The sequence below is a fragment of the Natrix helvetica genome (assembly GCF_964273705.1).
Source record: "Natrix helvetica genome assembly, chromosome: 4".
Lineage (NCBI taxonomy): Eukaryota > Metazoa > Chordata > Lepidosauria > Squamata > Natricidae > Natrix > Natrix helvetica.
The window spans coordinates 83,162,592-83,184,197 of record NC_138550.1 but is presented as its reverse complement, the minus strand read 5'-3'; the positions used below and the strand labels follow the sequence as shown (position 1 = coordinate 83,184,197).

Here is a 21,606-nt window from a genome sequence, read left to right as displayed (position 1 = left end):
AGGAAGTAAAAAGAAAGGCTAATTGTTACTCCAAGGATAGGCAATCTGCATTATATTATTGAATTCCACTCTGACCAGCCATATTGAGCAAGAATGAGGGAGACATAATTGTTGGAACTCCTGTGAAACACTTGGAGGGCCTCATACTGTGTTATCTCAGCCTTTTCAACCATGAGGTTCCCAGATGTGAACTTTAACTCTCTTAAATCCCAAATATCAAGACTTTGCAGCTTGGGGAATTATTGAAGCTGAATTGTGATGTTCATGGAGAATTCCAGGTTGGGAAATATGAATGATCCCTAAGATACCATTTTAAGGAAAACGTGTGCAATCTATCTCTTGTTATGGCACTCAAAACTTGGGACCATTTTTTTTCCGCACAATAGTAATGTATTTATTGAAGTAGGTGTCTGTGTATCTGGGAGTTCTGTTACTATCCAAATATATCAGACATTTCAGAGACCTTGCTTTCCACGTGTTTCTGTAATGTGACCATGTGGTCAAGATAGAAATAAATACGATTGTGGCGCATCCTGTGAACATGCTGGATGATTGTACAGGGCAATGTAAGAGTCACAAAGGATAATCCTGGACTATTGCCAGGCAGAAGACACATGTTTAGTGTACAGGCATGTATCAGGAAAGCTGGGCTGCCATGTTGCTGCAACAAACCGGGATGTAGACGAGTATTGGATGCTGATGACACTAGGAAGTAGTCTTCCCTACATGGGAACTGTGAGGGCTGATGGGCAACTGAAGTAGCCTCTAAAAGTCTCCTTGACTAGTTTCATCTGCATGCAGGTTGGTGCAGTTTAGTGGTGGGTTTCAAAATTTTTTAGAACCGCTTCTGTAGGTGTGGCCTGCTTTGTGGGAGTGGCTTGCCGGCCATGTGACTGGGTGGGAGTGGCTTGCTGGCCATGTGACTGGGTGGGCGTGGCCAACTTGTAAAATGTGGTGAAACTCACTTAACAACGCTCTTGCTTAGCAACCAAAATGTTTGCTCAGAACACTCTGGCATTTGAAGCACGCAAGTCTTAAAGCTGTCAAGTTACAAGACCCTTGCAACCCCTACCCTTTAGAAAAAACAAACCCCCAGGGGTGTTCAAACTTGACAGCTTTAAGACTTGTGGACTTCAACTCCCAGAATTCCTCCTCTCGCTCTTCATCTTGGTGATGTGCGGGCGGGCGGGGGGGGGGAGGGAGCTGGAACGGTTCTAAACAGCACTGTAGATTTGTGGAACCTCTTCTATAGAAGAGGTTAGAACTGGAAGGAACCCACCCCTGGTGCAGTTGTAGCTGTCTCACCCCAGGCAGGCGGTGATAGACTATGGGGGTGGAAAGTCCCCATAACATGCAATATTGTTGTGGGCAATATCCTGACTCTGTAAACCGCTTAGAGAGGGTAGTAAAGCGGTATATAGGTCTAAGTGCTATAGCTAATAACGCTACTTGTCAAAATCCCACCTTGGGAGCCACATTGGAACAGGCAGGAATTTGCAGAGGGATACCTCTACAAATTAAGTTGGCTACTACCCTACCAGCATGAGAAAGAGACTGGATCTGAAAATGAATAACTTAATAGACCCCAGACACGGGGTTAGGAGTGGAAGGAGCGCGTCCCCTATCATCACATAAAGCAGGTTCACACACCTAGGTAGCAGCGGTTGAAACACACGAAGCGCCGAAATCGAGAAGAGTGAGGAGAAGAGAAGAAGAAGAAGAAGAAGAAGAAGAAGAAGAAGAAGAAGAAGAAGAAGAAGAAGAAGAAGAAGAAGAAGAAGAAGAAGAAGAAGAAGAAGAAGAAGAAGAAGAAGAAGAAGAAGAAGAAGAAGAAGAAGAAGAAGAAGAAGAAGAAGAAGAAGAAGAAGAAGAAGAAGAAGAAGAAGAAGAAGAAAGAAGAAGAAACAACAGGAACGAACGAACCAAAGGAGGAAAAAAGTCGCTCGCGCGCCTCCTGGGTCAAAATTCCAAAGAGGCGCTCGCCTGGGATTGGCTGAAGCGCGGGCTTTTCGGGGCGGAGAATCCGTAATCTCGGCAGAGACTCCTCCGTGACCCGAGAGGGCCCTTGAGCAGCCCCTGCCTTCGCACCAGCAATAACGCAAACCTAGCGGCGTCCTGCCCGTAAGGTGTGCGTCCCCACCTCAGTCCACCTCACCCACGCAACCACTTTGCGCGGAGCGAGCTGCCGGCGACTTCTTCCCCAGGAAACTGCTGCGGACGTCCTGGATCCGGCTCCTGCCGTGGACTTTTTTTTTTCTCTCTCCCCCCCCTCTCTCCCTTCCGTCTCAAACAAATCCAGCGCAGGCTTGTTCTCTTTACCCGTTAAGGGCGAGTGGGGGTGGAAGGAAGCCATGTGCTACCGGGTTTCCTTCGGCGGCCGCTTCTCGCTGCGGTGCTGAGCCGAACAACCGCGTGGAACAAAAGCCTCCGCTCGCGTCTGAATGAACGTACTGGGGGTCACTTGGCCGGAGGGGGAGAGAAGAAGAGGGCAAGCTAAGGAGAAGGGGGAGACCGCGGGATGGCAGCAGGAGAAGAAAGGGCGTGAGGATCTCCAGCTCCTTCGCCTCTCCAGAAGCAAGAATCGTCCTTTTGCCACCCATGCTTGAAGCCGCCCTTCCCTTGACTCTTTTGGAGTTGGTGCAGCCATGAGTAACTTCTTCACAGAGGTGAGCAGGATTTGTGAAGGGACCCGGGCGTTGTTAGTGGTTCTCCCGACGCGTGTTGAGCTTCCTTGAAACGTGGTTCACGAAGTCGGGCACCGTGGGAAGTCTGCCGCGCACGTTTCCATGGGTGCAATAAAACCCGCTAAACTCCCTTGTGGGGTAGGTCGATCTGTAGGATTGCATCCCAAATTGTCCTTTGGGATTTCAAGAGGGGAAGAAATAATAGTAAGCCGCTTTTCTCTCCCTCCTGGCGATCCTGTCAAAGAGGCTTGATTTAAAAAAAAAGTTTATTCTGTTAAGACCCGGACACGATGCGGAAAACAGACTTAACTTTTGGAAAGGAAAAAGAAATCAGTGAAAGTTGCAAGCCGGGATCACTTGGAATTAAAGCTGATAAAGTCCGGGGGGGGGGAGAGCAGATCTTACACCTTATTTAATGTCCAAATATAGGACCATAGGTGAGTCGTCAATCGTTACCTTTTCTGTAGGTAAATTGACGGAGGTACTGTCGAGGATAGACTTCATGTATACCATTAAAGCCGGTGGGAAAGGGAACCTTGCTTTCATGGGGTATGAATTGCAGTGTGTATGTGGGGCACATGCTCTCAGGTCTCTCTCTTTTTATTCGGGATGTGCGGTGCAGAGGTGAGTTGCTTTTATGGAGAATCGCCTTGCTTTGCAATGCCTCGTTCCCTCCTATTGTTTGGCGCGTTGCATTTAGGTCAGTAAATTGGAGGTGGGGTGGGGGTGGGGGCTTAGCCTTGGCCCACTGAGCACATTCAAGTGCCAGGAGAAAAAGCGCTGGATTTGTAACATCGTCCTTGTGTCGAAAATTTGTGGAAACTACTTTTCCAGCAAGGCATATTAAGCGCCTAGCTTCTTGCAGAGAGCAGTCTGGCATTTCCTTTACCAGGCTTCCTGCGAAGGGGGAATATACAGGCCACTGCAGGGGTTCAAAGCCTTCCATGTCAGCAGAGAGCAGAAGGAAGAAGCAGATGGGGTGGGTGAGCCAAGAAGAGAGGAAGGATTTATTTCATTTTGGTCCATTTCCTCTTTTGTTTTCTAGTATCCAGTATAATGTTGACCAGATGTTTTGCCCCCTCCCATTTTTTTCATATAAAAATTTAAAAATAAGCAAATAATGCTGGAAGAGTCTGATCTAAAACCTATCTTAAGGTTCCTTTTTAGTTTGTTGCAGATCAATTTAAAATATTTTAAAGATGCAGAATTTTGACTAGTTCATGTATATTTTGCCAAGGCATTTTGGCATGACAAAGTAAAATCTCTCTTGCACAAGAAAAGTGTGTGTGTTTATGGCAGGATCAAGGATCCTCATTGATTTTAGTAGACGAGTCATGCTTTTAATTAAAATATGTTTGAAATATGTGCATGACTGGGCAATAGTTGCCTTTGGGCATTAGGATTGGTTTGCAGATTATTAGGCCAAAATAATAGTGTATGTTCTGATTCAGTCATTATTCTATTATATAAGAATAGTTAAACTTGGTTAACTTTCCTTTCACTTCAAACTATGCTTTTGATAAGATTTATAGCAATCAAATTTAATTCTAAGGATTAGGGAGGATCTTGTGAAAGTTGAATTTGCATGATTTCAAAAAGCTTCCTCATATTGTTGTACTATGTAAAATACATGAATGTAACTATCCCACTTGTATAAAGCCACTAGCAGATTGATATGTTGTTAATTTCCTATTTGTTTATTTGAAACTGTTCTTCTTCCCGATGTTATGTTGTAGGAGTAATCAATATTTGGCAAATGAAATATGATTACACTTCTCTAAGGAAACTACAGACAGATCTGAATCATGCATTAGCTTCTTAGATTTTAATTTTTCTCTGCCTGACCTTGCAGATGTTGCTGTAATTCAGCAACAACTTCTGTAGCTGATTAAGACAACAGTAATTACCTTGTGATATATTATCAATCCAGTTTCCAGTTGTTTTAACTTGTTTCATTATTTATGGTTTAAGATGAAGAATGTCTCCAAATATACAGTGAACTGCATTTTGATATGCATATTTGTAACAGAGCTAAATATTTCCAGAAAAGACATGCCTTTTAATATGGTTGTTTATCTGGAATTAACACACGTTACTGCTATTCACATTTTGTTCACTAGGAATTAAGCATGGTTTGAGGAGGGCTTTACTCTGTACTGTTTAAGTTAGAGGAATTAATTTTAAGTATCACTTGATACTAGAATTCAGTCTTAATTATTGAGGGTCTAAATTAGAGAATATGTGTAAATCAGGAATTGGCAAACTTTTTCTCTAAAGGACCAGATCTTGTACCTCTGCGGGAACAGCTGGAGTTGGGTCAGGATGTTAAACTGCACAGCTACCATTGGATGGTGCCAAACCAATAGTAAGGAGGTCACTGATAGGGTACTGCTGCCCAGGGCACCTAATTTCAGCAACTCTCCCCCCAACTTTGAAAGTTGGGCTGAGGTTTGGGCCTGGTAATCTGCCATCTGCCCATCTGTTTGCAGTCTGTATAAAAATAGGCAGCAGCCCTTATTTGATATGTGGGCTGCAATTTGCCAACCTCTAGTAAAGATGATAAAGAAAATGTTTAAGTATGTAATACTTGTCCGTATAACTCCAAGTATGTAGAATTCAATTCGGAATTTAAAATGATTTGTTGACTTTTTTGATCAATTTGAAATTGTTCTGATTTTTTGAAAAACAAAACAAGATACTATGAACTAAATGGAGAGCTAGTGTGGTATAGTGGCTAGGGCACCAAGTTAGAAATTGGGAGACTGAAATGTTGTCCTGTCATAGGCATGAAGCCAGTTGGGTGAACTTGGACCAGTCATCCACCCTCAGCCCTAGGAAGAAGGCAATAAGTAAACAACTTTTTAAAATGTTGCCAAGAAAACTTCAAAGACTAGATAGTCCCTGGAGTCAAAGGAGTTGTCAAAGATCAAGACTAATTCAAAGACACAATAATAAACAAATATAAATCAATCATTACAAAAAGTTTAAATTTCATGAACAATGAGTTTACTTGGTATAGCACTTAATATCTTTCTAAGGTAAGAGTATTTGATATAAATTGTAAACATCCTATGTTTTAATGCTTCAATCCTGTAGTCATTTACCTGGAAATCTCAATAAGAACAGAGGGGCAGACTTCCAATTAAACATAAAACACTATGGTGTAAAAATATTAATAAAAATCTAAAAATATTAATATATCCTTAAACTAGATCTACTCTTCTAATTCATAACTCTTGTGCGGGTAGGCACTTTCATTTACATAGCATCCTGCCAGTACACCTAGGCTCATTTTAACAAGACTAAATTGAGTGTTGGTTTAGTGTTTTCAGTGTATCCAACATTGTGTTTTATAATTCATAGTTTATGGTTGAGCATATTGTACAACTCCAGGCAGTGGTGATTTGTTCAACAGACCATGGCTTGGTGCAATGTGTGACTATGATCAGAATCTTCATTCAGCCCTCTGAGTGCTATATTACGAGATACCACTGAATATGTAGCTTGAATGTTTGGTTAACATGTTCCTTTGTTTGTTCAGTTACTCTGAAACATATGCTTTTTAAAACAAATACTGTTGTATTTTCCAGTGCTGAAAATTATTTGAACAAGCCATTCTATTTGAATAACTAGGCTGTTTCACAGATAGGGGAATGATGTTCATGTAATGCTGGATGTAACTGTTGACGGTCTAGGAACTCATATAAGGCCTTATAACAATTTACTGTATACTCTTGAATGATTCTTTTAGTTTATCCATTTATTTTTCTGCCAGGAAGATATTATATGCCAACTATGAGCAGGATAAAGTATTTGGTATCTGTAGAGCAAGTTTAGATCATCTGTAAATTAATGTTTACAGATGTTACATGTTAATTTACTGTAATTTTTTGAAAGAAGCAAATTGTGAGGACAACATGTACTTCAGGTGTTCCTAAATCTCCAATAAAGAGTTTAAGCAGCAGTTATATACGTAAAACAACCTGAAAGAATTAAACATTTCGGCAGACTTGCAAAAGATTAAAAAGTTCACTTAGAATTTACTCATTACAAAACTTCCCTAAAAACAGCAACACACATCATATTTGCCTGAGGCTTTCCTCCCTCATGTTGTCTTCTTTCCCTCTGCCTTGTTGTAAAAAAATCACAACCAAAAATATTTTTACATTTTCAAGCATTTTTCTGCCTTTATTATTTAGCAATTTCTCTTATCCCTTTGTCCTTTTCCCCGTATCTGTTTTTAAAATTTCTAATCTCCACAGTAAAAGCACATGAAAACTATACTTTCTTAATATACTTGCAACTTCAGGAAATGCAAATTTGATATGATATTTTAAAAAGGTACCTATTTTGTATATACCTTTAAATCTAGGAAAGTAGAAGACAAGTAATTTTCAAACATGAAAACATGTTCATATTCAGTAAAACAGATCTGTGAGACAATTTAAGTAAAGAACAAGTTTCAAAAACTGGAATTATAAATTAGGGTTGGCAGCTGATTTTGTCTATATTAGTATTTTTAATCCAATATAATTGGAGGGCTCCAGATTTTTGCTTAAATGGGGGAGGGATCTAATTCTTTTTAAAAATTGAATTGGATATATACCTACAAGTTTGTGACTACGTGTATTCGTATAGTTAGTTGCCATTCTGACCTTTTCCTTCCTAAAAGGAAACCTTTTTTTTAGTGTTTTTCACTGCTTCCATAAGAAGAACCAGCTGCAGCATATCTCAGAATGGTAATTAGTGAAATAAGAGTAAGGGGTCTTCTTAAGGACCTAATCTGAGCCTTTTTTGCATCATTGGTTTTGAAGAAATAATGTTAAAAGCTGCATTGGGTGAGCAGGAAAACAGATTATAACATGTTGAATTGAATGTTGTTAATTTAAAAAAGTTAACTTCTCAATCTGGCATCATTCAGAGATATTGGCCTTGCAGTGCCCAGAATTCTTGGTCAGCATGATATTTCAATAAGCATTACAGTATAAGCATCCTTAATACTCACCAATATTTTTATTGCCTAACTGCAAAGGAGGACAGAGGCTAAGAGAATCATATATACTATCATACAGGGCAGCCAGGAAAGAAATTTAATCATCATTCTTAGCTTTTTCCCTCAAATAGGGAACTTGAAGGCACTTAACTTGGTCTTTGTTCCTTATTTGACGGTTGGCACTGGGAACAATATTTCTTATGGCAAAGGATGAGAGACTTGGCAGAATTTTATGAAATGTAGGTTTCTTGGGTTCCTACCATGAAATATTTTCTGTAACTTTTTGAGTAACATAAAAGTAGGCAATCCATCTTTTGCAGCTTTTTTTCAGGACTAGCACAAAAGGAAAGAAAAAGGAGTATCTTGTGAAATTCTCACATATGGTTCTATTAGTTTCATGTTTGAGAGTATTACACATGACTAAGTGCTCATTGAAACTGTTTTGCATTGCTTACTAATGAAAGTTACTCACCTGAGACTAAGTGAGTAATATTTTGGAATAGTGCAGGATTATTATTTTTTTAAAAGAAATGTTAATGTCAGAGCACAACTTTGATGATTTCACTTTTGATCTTTTAGGTCTTTTGACATACTGCTACTACTTTAAACTGTTCTCTTTATATCTTGCTTTTACTCTCATTCCAAATTTCTATTACTGAGCATAAGCATACAGCAGTATGGCATTGAAATTCAGAAAAGCAAATTAGCAGGATTCAGAAAGCAAACATATAATTGCTATTAGCTATAAAAATACAAGGAAGTTTTCCTGCTCTCCTAATTCACATTTATTTCAGCAGCGTTTCTTTCCTCAGGAGATCTTTTCTTCCTGGTAAATTGTATCTGTTTAAATCTACTGCTGTAACCATGACTAAATGCTGAATTGGATTTTTGAACTCATAGTTTTGAACTAACAGCCATGTTCATAGATATATATAATCGCAATGGGCAAGTCTTGTCTGGCTCATATTATGTGTTAAATTCTTTTTATGTCTTGGAAAAATGATATTGACACAGCTACAATTTCCTTGTGAAATTGTGAATGCTTCAGCTGTGTAATGTTGGTGATCTGACTAGGCTGGAAGAAAAAATGTCTTTAGTTGTCCTATTTCGAAGCCATGGAGCATCTTCAATTAATATGTAAAACTGTTCTGGAAATAGTGGTCAAACGTCAATTTATATACGCAACCTACTATCAACTTACATGTGGAGGATGAAAGGGCATGTTCAGTTGATTCTGATAGTCAAAACAGCAAGATTGAATTTTTGAATTGTTACAAGGGCAATATTAGGATGTTGATTTATTTTTCATTAAAAAAGAATAGGGCTTGGCTATAATCAGATTAGAAAAGGCCTTTATTCAGCAAATGTTTAGGGCTATTCCCAATCTACACATTTTCTGTTTTCCTGAGCCATTCAGCAGATACCTCTTGATACAAATTTTGTAGATGGTTATGATTTGAGTCCAGCTGCTTAATAATTTATCTCCTGAAATGACATATATAATTGAGAAATCTAATGCCTTATTTTCCTGTACTTTAGCAGGTTAGGTGCTGCATTTTTCCCAAGTACCTTGCATGCCTCTTCAACTCAAAATATGCAATTTGGGTGCAATTCCTTACACCCAAATTGGATGATCATGTATCTCCTGCTACAGTGGAGAGGGCTGAGGTATTATGTATGTTTGCTGCTAAGAATCATCATTTCTTCTTCTAGAAGAAGAGTTTAATTGCACTACAAACTTCTGTTTTAAGTTGTTTTTATTTAGACTGTTGGATCATTTGGTTATTTAATAAAAAGACTGGTGAAAGTGATACTGTCAAAATAGATAACTAAATGGATATTTGTATTAAGCAGTTTATTTTGCAACATTGAATAAACAAAATGTCATAAAAACAGCATTTGTGACTCCTTGTTCCACTTTTCTTTGTTACTTATTAGGTAGACTATTAGGAAGTTGTGATATAGTGACTGCCAAAGTCATCCAGTTAGCTTCCATAGCTAAGAAAAGACTTGAACCTATATCTTTGCTAATTGAGTAGTTTAATCTCTACAACACACTTGTCTAAATAAGGTACTTGTTGAATGTTTTATTAATGACAAAAGTAGCAAATTAAGTGCAAGCTGTAGGACGTTCTTCTATTTAGAATAATATTGCAATATTCTAGGGGTAAAAAAACCCAGTGTTGCAAGATTGCAGAGTTCAAGTCAGGACAAGGTACACCAATATGTCTAGCTTGCCATGCTCAATTGTGGTTTTGTAAAGAGTTCCAGGCTTGTGTAATCTTCAAAAGATTTTTGGAGGTGTATTTTGTTTTGGGAGATGGGTAACTGAATTTGGATATTTTTATTTTGAGCTAGATGGATATACAGATGTCAAGCTATGGGACTTATGCAGTGCATTGTCTCAAGAAGGAATTATATTCCATGTATATTAACTTGATACATATTACTAAAGCTTTTCTTAAAATGCTTATTTAAAAACTATAGATGAAACGAAATGGTTGAATCTTTCTTCATGGGAAAATGTTGGGAGGAAAAGAAAAACTAGCCACAAGACAGTTTCCTTTATATGTGCTGTGGTTCATCTTAATGGACGGAAACCAACCCCCCCCCCCCTCCAATGTTTGAAGTATGCAGCCTCTTTACTTTCTTGTTACAATGGTGCAATTCAAGAGTATTGTTTAATCTTGCTGGTTTGTATAAAAACTGGCTGTATGAGTAAACAACATTTCCCCTATTTTTTCCCCTACCCCTCCAAAACTTTTTGGGGAGATTTGTCGTGTGATCTCATATGACCATGTTATAAATTTTCCCATTTCTGTTCTACAGGAAAGATCTGGCTGATAGAAGCAGAGAAATTCACCACATAGTGGCACACTGTCATATGATAAGCACTCCTCAATACAGGTAGTCCTCGACTTACAACAATTTACTTAGTGACCGTTTGAAGTTACGGCACTGAAAAAGTGACTTATGACCATTTTTCACACTTATGACCTTTGCAGCATTTCCATGGCCACATGGTTTACATTTGGATGCTTGACAACTGACTCACATTTATGATGATTGAAGAGTCTCGGGATCATGAGATCATCTTTTGCGACCTTCTGATAAGCAAAGTCAATGGGGAAGCCAGATTCACTTAACATCCGTTGCCATAAGTTGAGGACTATCTGTATTACATTGGGAGATGGAGAGAACTTGTCAGCATACCATTTTCATTGACATTACAATGGAAAGCATAACATCTGCTCTTTTTCTGTTTATTTGAGTGTCTTTCCAATTCCACATATATGCAGGAACATAAAGGATTAAGAGCTACTTTAACATGCTTTCACAAAGAAGGAAAACAGGCTAAAACACTCTTATAGTTTGTATATATTATTCCAAAAACTGGTATTTCCTGTTTTTTTCCTCCTAAATGTGTACTAAGCAGAAAGTAATACCAGTGAACTATTTGTTTTTTTAAAATAATAGAATAATAATCTGCCATGAGAAGGGGTGTTCCCCTCAGAAATAAACAAGTCAGGTTATTTTTGTGTGAGCTGGATACTACAACTATTGCAGCTGTAGTTTTTCTTAAAGATTTCTGATTTTAATATGTCATTTGAAATAGCAGGGGAAATGATAGGTTTTTTTCAGATGCATGCTTTAATTTAAAAAAATACATACTAGTTGCTATTAAAACAATACCATTTGTCTGAATTATGGGAGGCATAGTGAAAAAATAATGGCTATGGTAGAAAAAAAATAATGCCAGACCAGCAAAATGCTAAGATTGGACAGGTTATCAATAAGGAAAAAAACCTGAATATAAACATAATAGGAAAACCAAGGATCTCTCACTTCAATCCTGAGCCACAAATATTATCTTCTATTGGTACATTACAAAACAATATGTTGGAATTAACTAATAAAATGAATTCAACAAAGCTTGTAAAAATCACACCAAAATGTGGAATAAAATGAAATAAGATATACAGCACTCTCTGGGCAGTTTACAGAGTCAGCATATTGCCCCCAACAATGTGGGTCATCATGGGAGTCTGAGTCGACCTTGAGCCGGTCAGGATTGAATTCCAGGTTGCAGACAGAATTTCCCTGCAATACTGCATTCTAACCACTGTGCTTCCAGGGCATCAGAATTAATCGGGGGGGGGGGGGGGAGCATATTCCCAAATCCACTAGTAACCAAGAACAGCAAAAGGTGAAGATCTGTTTGTCCTTACCAATTCCCTGCTAGCCTATGCAGAATACAGACAAGATCTTGGAGAAAGTATATAAAGACTATTAGTAAACTATGAGCTCAGTTTGGGAAGACAAGAAAGTCTGAGAAAGAAGCAGAAGTTGCTCTACTTTGATTTTCTTAGATTCTTGGACTACATATTGTAGTCTGTAAAGTAGAGATCTGGTATTTCTTGAGAATTTCCTGACTTGGCCCAGCTCAACAGGCTGAGAACCTGCTACCTTCAAATAAGATGGGAAGAATCTTGCCACTGTTGAAGATTCAAGACAGGATCTATACAAGGAATTTGAGATATGGACATCATCTTGAACTGCAGCTCCCAGTAGCTTTCCACAAATTGTAAAAGTAGAAAATAATATTTTTACTGAGTATCTCAAACAAAACAAAATAAAAATCAGTGCATTTGTTTTTTGAAAGCTATCATACAGAGAACAAATTACAACCAAAAGGACACCATGACCAGTAATGTTCATTTTTACTTACGAAATAAACAAGGATTTGTTTTTGAAAAACAAAGATTCCAGCTCTTTTAACTTTACAATGTGATCCTCTTTAAATGAACCTTGTGTCTTAAGATGTTAATATCTGTCTTCTATTGAAAGAGGACTGGCCATATTCTTTCATCCTAGTCCTATTGTACATTTCCCAGTCTTGCTTATGTTTATGTTACAAGAATACCATGAATGAGGTATATTTTCTATTACGAATAAACACTTACTGACTCAGAGGTTTAAAAATGTAGTAACATGTCTCTTCTATATTTACTACTAATGGCAATCCCAATACCTCCGAACATACTTCCTGAGATCATGTGTTGAATCTAATCTTTGTGATGCTTTTCCTTTCTTTTTATTCATTATTAAGAGCTCTTTTTCTCCCTGACAGATTTTATATCCCAGCTTTGCTTAGAACAAGTTTCTTGAACTGGCCAGCTTAAAAAACAGGCTACATCAATGTACTATGAATATGTTTGCATGTACAGTAGATATAAATGTAAAGATTTTGTAATAATAGAGAATGAGTATGTTCTTGCCTAATGGGTGTGTCATTTATGGAGCAAGCTAATTAAGCTGAGCACTCAAATACAAAAGAGATCTATTCAAAGTGCAAGTTATAATTTTTGGAGGGTTGCCTTGAAGTAGACATGCTAGATTATCAATTCATGCATTCAAAAATGAAATACTACCATTATTTTGGATAACTAATGAAAGACTGTTGCTCTACCTTCTCTTGCTCATCATTTATACATAAGTGACTTCATTGGTTAGCACCCTCCAAATGTAAATATAGCATTTATTCAATGCTGTATTGGTGCTGTTAACAACACAGAAAACTAGTGCTGATGTTAATCCTAGATTAATTTATTTCAATTTCAGTGTATGAATTACACATTTACTCTGGTTATCTATTGTGTGCCCTATGGTACACAAATATACTATGGGAGTTTCCCAAAAATACCTACATATATTATGTGTGTAGGAATTTTTTTTAGGAGGGAACAAAAATCATATACTTTGGAAACTATCATAGTAAAAGAACAAAATGAACGGTGAATGGCACTTCGGATTGGAAATTCTCCTAGGTGCTGCTTGGAGTGTCCAAATATGGGTTAACTTCAGCTTGCTGCCCAAGGACTGAGTTTAAATATTTAATGTAGCCACACCTCCTACTCCCTTTGGAGGCCAGTTTGAAAAACTCAAGTCACCCTAAAAGGATGTATTTGGGATTTCCAGTCCTTGGATAGCAAGCTGGATTTCTCCTAATTAGTTTAGTGTAGCCTTTTTTATTTTTGTTTCCACAGTTGTAGCTTAGTTAGACTTAGGTTGTTGTTGTTTTTTACCCTTGAAGGAAGTTATTTTGCCTAATTAACCTTCCCCAGCGCGGATCAGGCTGCCTGGAGCATTCCAGCCTCCCGCGCTTCACCCAGTTCTGACAGCACCGGGAGGCTTGTCAGCGGCTGCTGGCGAGCCTAAGGGCCAGGTAGGAAAGTCAGGAGCCCCTGCGAACCATCAGAGGACCCCTCTTAGTCCCGGAGGCTCTACTGAGCACTCCGGATCACCGATGGCAGCCCAGTGTCGCTCCAAGCTTGCGGCGGCCATTTTGGAAGAGAAAAAAAAGTGCACGCTTTAAATCCAAGCTGATTTTTTCTCTTTTCTGTGCTGCAGCCTGGTCCATTAGCATATCAGCCGCTGGGAGGGGTGTTGGTCAAGTGGCCTTGCTCTGGGTCTCCAGGCAGGCCTCCCCCTCCCCCAAAGACCTTGATTGGCGGCTACAGGGAGTTTGGATTTCCAGGCCATTCCCTGTCTTCATATTACCAGCGTGGATCTGCCAGTGCCCTAAGAGCTTCTTCTTGGCACCATTTTGTGGCTGCATCACCTGCCGGAGCTGTTGCCTCAGAACTTCATCGCAACGTGGGTCTCCATTTTCTCCAAGCAACCCTTTCTGGATAACGAGGTTTGGGGGCTGGAAGTTCCACCATGGCCAGCAAAGGTGTGGAGACGGTTGCAGAGCAGGCAGGGACTACCATCAGTAAGTCCAGCAGGCCCAATTCTGCGACCAAGGGTGTTAGTGCAGCATGCCCAACTAAAGGCAAACAGCCCAAGACAAGGAAGGTGTCCAGGGCAGAGGAGAGGCTGGCTGAGAGGTGCCAGAGAGCCCTAGAAAAACAATTTCAGAAGGCACAGAGCAACCAGGGGCTTGAAAAGGATCTCCCTCCACCTGCTGAGGCTCCTGCTAACCCCTCCATTTTTGATCTTCTACCCGAGGATTCTACATCTGTAGTAGAAGAGGGCGATTTTGGGTTCTCCCCTAACCCCTCTAGGGCATCTTCCAGGTCCTTAGCCTCATCTCTAGAGGAGGAATACATGGAGGAGGCTTCTTCCCTGTTGGAAGAGGAAATTCCTCCTCCTGGGCCTGTAGCTAGGGATTTGCCCCAGAACCAAGATCCCACTCCTGAGCTATCCCCAGCTAAGAAGGAGGTGGTTCCAAGGGCTATCTTTCAGGGGATTGCTGATGGTATCCAGCAATTGGGCCTCACCTTACCTCTTCCAGGTCGAGCCAAAGCCAAAGCGAGGGTTGCTGATCCCCCACAGAAAGAGGGCAGGGAATCCCCTCCTGCCTCCTTGGCCATCATCAAGGTATCTGACACAGAGGAGGGCAGTCAGGATGCCCCAGATTTGTCAGAGGACGAGAATCCGGCCCCTGACATTCCCGCCTTCTCGGGGTTATTCAAACCCTCTATATTTCGGGCCATTTTTACGAAGGCTAAGGCCTCCTCTATTCAGATGGGGCTTCCCGTGCAATCTGATAAGAATTCTACTTAACAGGGCAATAAACCAACCGCTGGATCTCAGGATCTAGGTGCTGGGCTGTTCAAGGAGACCACCCCTCCTCAGGAGCTGGTCCCAGCTCCCCAGTTATTCCTGGACATTATACAACGGCAATGGGCTCAGCCGGGCTCCATGGCTAATCCCAGTGGGGTGGATAAGAAGCTGGCGGCCAGGCTGGCGCTTCGCCACTTTCGCCAGCATGTCGAGGGCGCACACGTACTAATACTGACAGACAACATTGCCACCAAGGCGTACATAAACCATCAGGGTGGCACTCGATCGAAGGCCCTGATGTTGGACGCAGAGGCTCTCGGGCGTCGGACCGAATGCCACCTCGGATCACTGAAGGCAGATCACATCTCCGGGGAGGAGAACATAACTGCAGACTGGCTGAGCAGAACTATGATCAGAAACTCGGAATGGTGACTTCATCCGTCTCTCTTTCACCAACTGTCTGAGAGATTCGGCCTTCCAGCGGTAGATATGTTCACCAGCCCGTCGAACCCGCAGCTCCCCCAGTTCTTTTTGCGATTCCAGTGCTCCGGAGTGGAAAGGGCGGACACCCTCCGATGCCGCTGGCCTCCAGCTCTTCTTTACGCCTTCCCGCCTCTCATCATCATTCCCCAGGTGATCAAGAAGATCCTGTTGGAAGGTGCCGAAGTGCTGCTGGTCGCACCTCACTGGCCAAGATGTTCCTGGTTCGCTGACCTTGTCGATCTGTCAGTGACCAAATGCTGGTGCATTCCTCAGGAGCAGATCTCCCTCAGCCAGGGGGCCATTCAACACCCGGATCCTCAGTGGCTCCAGTTGGCCATCTGGCACTTGAGGGGGACCTCCTGAGGCAGGACAATTTCTCGGACAAGGTCATCCGCACCATCCAGGCATCTAGACGTCCCTCCACGATGCGCATCTATGACGTGACCTGGACTGACTTTTCATCCTGGTGTCTGCCGCGTCAAATTGTCGCCACTGCAGCAACTATTTCACAATTGGACAAAGGTCTTGTCCCCAACACTCTTCGGAGGCAGACTACCGCTTTGGCCACCATCTTGTCCAGTGTAGACGACTCTACACTACTCAGCAGATACCCCATGGTTCACAGCTTCCTGAAGGGAGCTACCAACTTACATCCCCCGATGGTCCACCGGTACCCAACTTGGGACATGGCGGGAGTTCTGCAGACATTGACCTCAACTCCATTCAAACCACTTCATTCCATCACCTTATGCCATTTATCATTTAAGACTGCCTTTCTAATTGCAATCACTTTGGCTCGCAGAATCTCTGAACTGGTGGCCCTATCTGTCAGGGAAGACCTCTGCGTTGTGCATCCGGACAGGGTCATTCTTCATCTTGACCCTTCCTCCCAAAAGTTAACACCTTGTTTCACAGGTCGCAGGAGGTGATTCTCCCTGACTTTTGCCTGCATCCCAGGCATCCCAGGGAGTGAGTTTGGCACAAACTGGATGTACGAAGGACAATATGCATATACAGAAAGAGAACAGCTGCAAGTCCGAATCCTTCTTTGTTTCCTTCCAGCCCTCCTCAATGGGCAGGAAGGTTTCCTCCTCGACTATCAGAAGTTAGCTGCGCGTCTGCATAAAGCTGGCCTACGAACATCAGGCCTGGCCGGTTCCTCCTCACATCACCGCCCTTTCCAAGGGAAGCGCCGCGACCTCGGCTGCATGGGCAACGCAGGCGCCCATCGAGGAAATATGCAGGGCAGCGACTTGGACCTCGCCATCCCCATTTATTCGTAACTACAAATTGGACTCCTTTACAGCTGTGGAGGCCTCCTTTGGGAGGAGAGTCCTGCGGTGGGTCCTGGGGGCTTCAGAACAACGAGAGCTCTCTGCTTCCCACCCTGGGACTATATAGCTTGGGTATGTCCCATGCTTGGACACTCCAAGCAGTGCCTAGGAGAATGACCGTTGGCTTACCTGAATGGTCGTTCTCTGGGTGCTGCAAGAGTGTCCAATCCTACCCTGGGGTAATCTAGTGGAGCTGAGTCACCTCTTCTGACAACATAGTTCACCTTCTTACGACATCTTCTGGATTCCACATCCTCGTTTTTCAAACTGACCTCCAAAGGGAGCAGGAGGCATGGCTACACTAAATATTTAAACTCAGTCCTTGGGCAGCAAGCTGAAGTTAACCCATGCTTGGACATTCCCGCAGCGCCCAGAGAACAACCATTCTAGGAAAAAAATTAATCAAGAGAAATGTGCTGTAGTATTTTCTTTCCAAGAACTGAAAAGTAATTGTTGATTGCTTTCAACATCAAATAGGAAGAATGATGTATGAAGGTTGTTTTTTTAATGCTTGAGCTGAAACGGACCAATACTTTTTAGAATGAAAAATTTGAATATCTGGTTCTGAGGAATTAATGTTTCTGGTGTTTGAAAATATGAAATACATTTCTTATGATTTAAAAATGAAATTAATTCATTAGAAGATATTATGTTTATAATGTGTTTTTAAAAGGACAGACATGAGATTTTTAGTATTACATTGTAAGCAATTTGAAGGTTCCTTAATTCATATGATTTAGTCATGTTCAGCTATAGTCTTATTTTGGTTTTGAATCTACTACATACTGTATGTCAATAGAATTTTGGGAATTAATATTGTAGTTAAGGATTTAATGTGATGTTGAACTATATTCTTTAAAATATGGTCATTTCATAAAGATGCCTGGATAGGCATAGCAAAGGTATTGATTTTATATAACTAAAAAGAAGCTTGCTTTCCTGATTTTAAGTAATAGATCCAGGTTATGAGTTACTTGCTTATTTTTGAAAAGCCTTTGTGTTCTAAAAGTGTGAAGAAGATGCAATAAACAAAAATAGACTAAATTTTGTATGATTGTTGTTAGTAATTATACAGATATTTTTTTCTATGTTATAAATTCCTTTTTTGTCATTTATTTTAAATATTACAATATATCTAGGATTTATTTCTTCATGTTTCCCTATTATGGTGATAGGGAGTTGTATTTTATTAATGAAAAACCATCAGAAACTTAACTTCTGGGGAGTTGAATGATCCTGAAAGCTGTCTTTTGAGAAGATTAGGGTCATAGCAATTTGCAAACAAACTCATAGTTTCCTCAATTTCTTGCCAAGACTTGCCAAGGCTTGTTAATGACACATGTTTTTCACTTAGTCAATTTAAGAGTTATACAAATATCCTGGACGTTTTTAATCTATGGTTTTGCCACTGTTATGCAGATATCAGAATGATTCACTTTTGTCATTTTTCTAAAAGGCTGTTATGAAAATGAATAATATGTGAATAGTAATCATTCTTATCTGACATCTGCATATTTCTTACAACCTTGAGGTGTATGTATGTGTGTGTATACATACATACACATATATGTGTGTATGTGTGTGTGTGCGCACGTGCCCCCCCCCCCACACACTATAATCTCCTGTTCCCAGTTACCATAAAAAAGTTTGTTGTCATGTTTATGTAAATAAAAAAGCAACCTGGATTTCAATAGGTTTTCTATTCTCTCTATATAAGGGCTAGACTTTTATGAAGTGGATCTTCTGATCTCTCTGTAGCTTCTTGGGGCTTTTATCATGTTTTTGATTTAAAAAAAAATCAGATTGGGATTAGATGATCTTTTGTGGGAACACTATGTTCCTGGAGCACTAAGTGTCACCCTGAATCCAAAATTAGATCCTCCATTTTTCTTTGTATCCTGACTTGTGGGATACACTTGAATGAGCTAAAATGTTTAGGCATGTATGATAACTTGACTCTTAACTGTTTTGTTTGGTAATTCTTCATGTACTAATCTTTTAAATGTATAGTTGAAATACTAATTATAGGAAAAGTTTATACTTATTAGGAATGATGAATGAATGAAATTACAAAATGAGAATTATATGTGGAAGATATTAAAATTAGGTTTATTCAGGCTAGGTTCAGTGGAAATAATTGCACATAAATGGTTTGGTGTTAACTATATGTTTTGTAGAACATGTTTCATTTTGGAGAAATGGAGTTCCCCAAAAGTAGGTCAGTGCAAAGACTGCTCATAGCACTTACTATTGTATGCCATTTTAACACCAACATATATTCCTCTCTAGAACTGAAACATTATCTATACCATCAGTCTCCCTTATTCATAATTTTAAAATAATATTTGATAACACTTCAGGAATGAAAATGCAGAAGAGCATGTGAAAGATTTCGTCGAAGTTTGTCTTAACTATGACATGGTGGGTAGTAAATATTTATGTGGAAACTGACCTTAAGGGCAAAGTGAATACATGCTGATCTTTGTGGTCTATATTTACTGGCAGCTTGTCTACTTAGGTGTGTATGTATGAGTCAGTTGTCTGAAATTAACTTCTTGAATTAGTTATTTTTAAATTGGAATATCACAATCTTAATAATATTCCTAATAATATGTTAATGTGTATTGTTACAAACATTTTTCTGTTGGGTTAGTGCATTGAAATAGTGCTGTTCTTATGAACAGAATATTATTAGCATATACGTATTCCATTCTTCCTTCAAGGAGTTCCTTACAACAACGCGCTAATTCAGCACTGAACTTGGTAACATTGATACATCATTACAGGAAAGAAGAAAGAAACATTGGCTTTGGGTTTTCTCCTCTGTCGCAATTTTATGTCGCATAAAATTGGGGATCTGATAAATGACTGGTATAAATTTAGATTGCATTCTTCCTTGTCTTTTTGTCACTGTATTATTTAAATTGATTTAAATTGGTTTTTAATTGATAAATTGGGTTCAGTGTTTCACTTTTGTTCTAATTGTGCACACTGCCGAGAGTCACATGCAAGTGGGAATGGAGGCTATATAACCGGGATGGCGAACCTATGACACGCGTGTTAGGGCACGCGAGGCATTGCCTTGTCAATTTGACCCTACAAGCACACCGGAAGTCACTTCAGGTTTGTCCATAGGGCTGTTTTTTGCCCTCCAGAGCCTTCAGGGAAGCGTGCACATAGAATTATGGGTGTGGCATGCCCATGTACGACCCCCTGAGCTCCCCCCACTTTTGGCACAGGAGCCAAAAAAGGTTAGCCAAAAGTAGAATAGAAATGGGTCTCATAGATCCAAAGTTCAGCGGGGCTTGTCTGTATGCCTAACCCGAGGTGTGAGTATTATATCTAGTGCAATCAATGTTTCATTTATAAAATTTGGCCTGAGAAACCAGGTACGCTCTCCCTGTGAAGGAAATAGGGAGGAAAATTTATATTTAATACTATGGTACTGCATCGATGGAGACAGTCCATTGTACCTTCCCCAGTGCTAGTCACACTTCCCAGCCAGTGAGTAGCAGGCTCTGGAACTTCCATTTTTGTTGGAGGCCTGCTGAATGACTGGATCAGTTGCCTAGAAAAACTGTCGGGCTACCTTTCTCCTGGGCTTGATAATAGGAATAACCTTGTACTTTTGGACAAAAGTTTAGAAGGTCAGAATATTGTAAATAATTTCGTACCATTCACCGACTTTTATTTCTGTGCAACAGCATATGCTGTTGAACACAAGTCATAGATAACAAAGCATTGAGATTTGAAAAGTGGCAATAAATTGTGAAGAGGTCCTCATTTAACAACCTATTATCCTCACTTAATAATGGCAACAGGGACTGCATGGATGGCCAATGCTAAGCAATGTGATTACATGATGCCGTGCTTTATGGTAACATCACTTAGCAATGGAAATTCCAGTCCCAATCAATGTTGTTAAGCAAGGACTCCTACTTGTTAAATATCACTTGTCACACGGCCTAGGAGTCAGAAGGGAATGGAGAGTTATTGAGGTTGCTTCATTGCTATTATCTGCTGCCCTCTCGTAGTCTATTAATCCTAATTTTAGAGACAAGGAGAGGCAACAGATAACAATGAAGAGACTCAGCAGCTTACTATTTAATTAGGATTCCCAGATCTTATGACAACCAAATTTTGAGCAACTTACAAAAAATAGTAAAGGACCGGTCTCATCTTGGGGAGGAGGAGGATGTTCCATAAAGTGGGTGCCATAGTAGAAAAGGCACATCTCTTGGTTACCGCCAGATGTAGTTCATTAGCAGATGCAACATATCTTTTCTAATGTAACTCTTCCAATTGAGTTCTAGGGAAGCCGGCAGAGAAAATTGCAAATGGTGATCACATGATCACAGGGCATTTGGCAGCTGGTTGTAAATATGAACAAGTTGCCAAAAACCTGAAATAGAGTCGTGTGATGAGGTAGCAGGACATGTTAGGAAGACTGGAAAAACTTTACAGTTCATAAAACACCCATTCTGAGGCTGCCCTGATTGTGGACAGTTGTTAAATGAGAACTACCTATATTCTCAATGGTCTA

The 21,606-nt window shown here is 40.2% G+C and overlaps 1 protein-coding gene across 1 annotated transcript in view; it reads left to right on the top strand.

Moving 5' to 3' along the window:
• Positions 1–2,065: 2,065 nt before the first annotated feature.
• The window catches only part of MYO10 (myosin X), a 151,574-nt gene continuing 132,033 nt past the window's right edge, over positions 2,066–21,606 (top strand). Inside the window, exon 1 of the mRNA XM_081950109.1 lies at positions 2,066–2,666. Coding sequence (XP_081806235.1) covers positions 2,646–2,666 — 21 coding nt within the window. The 5' untranslated portion in view covers positions 2,066–2,645. The remainder of the gene's footprint in view (positions 2,667–21,606) is intronic.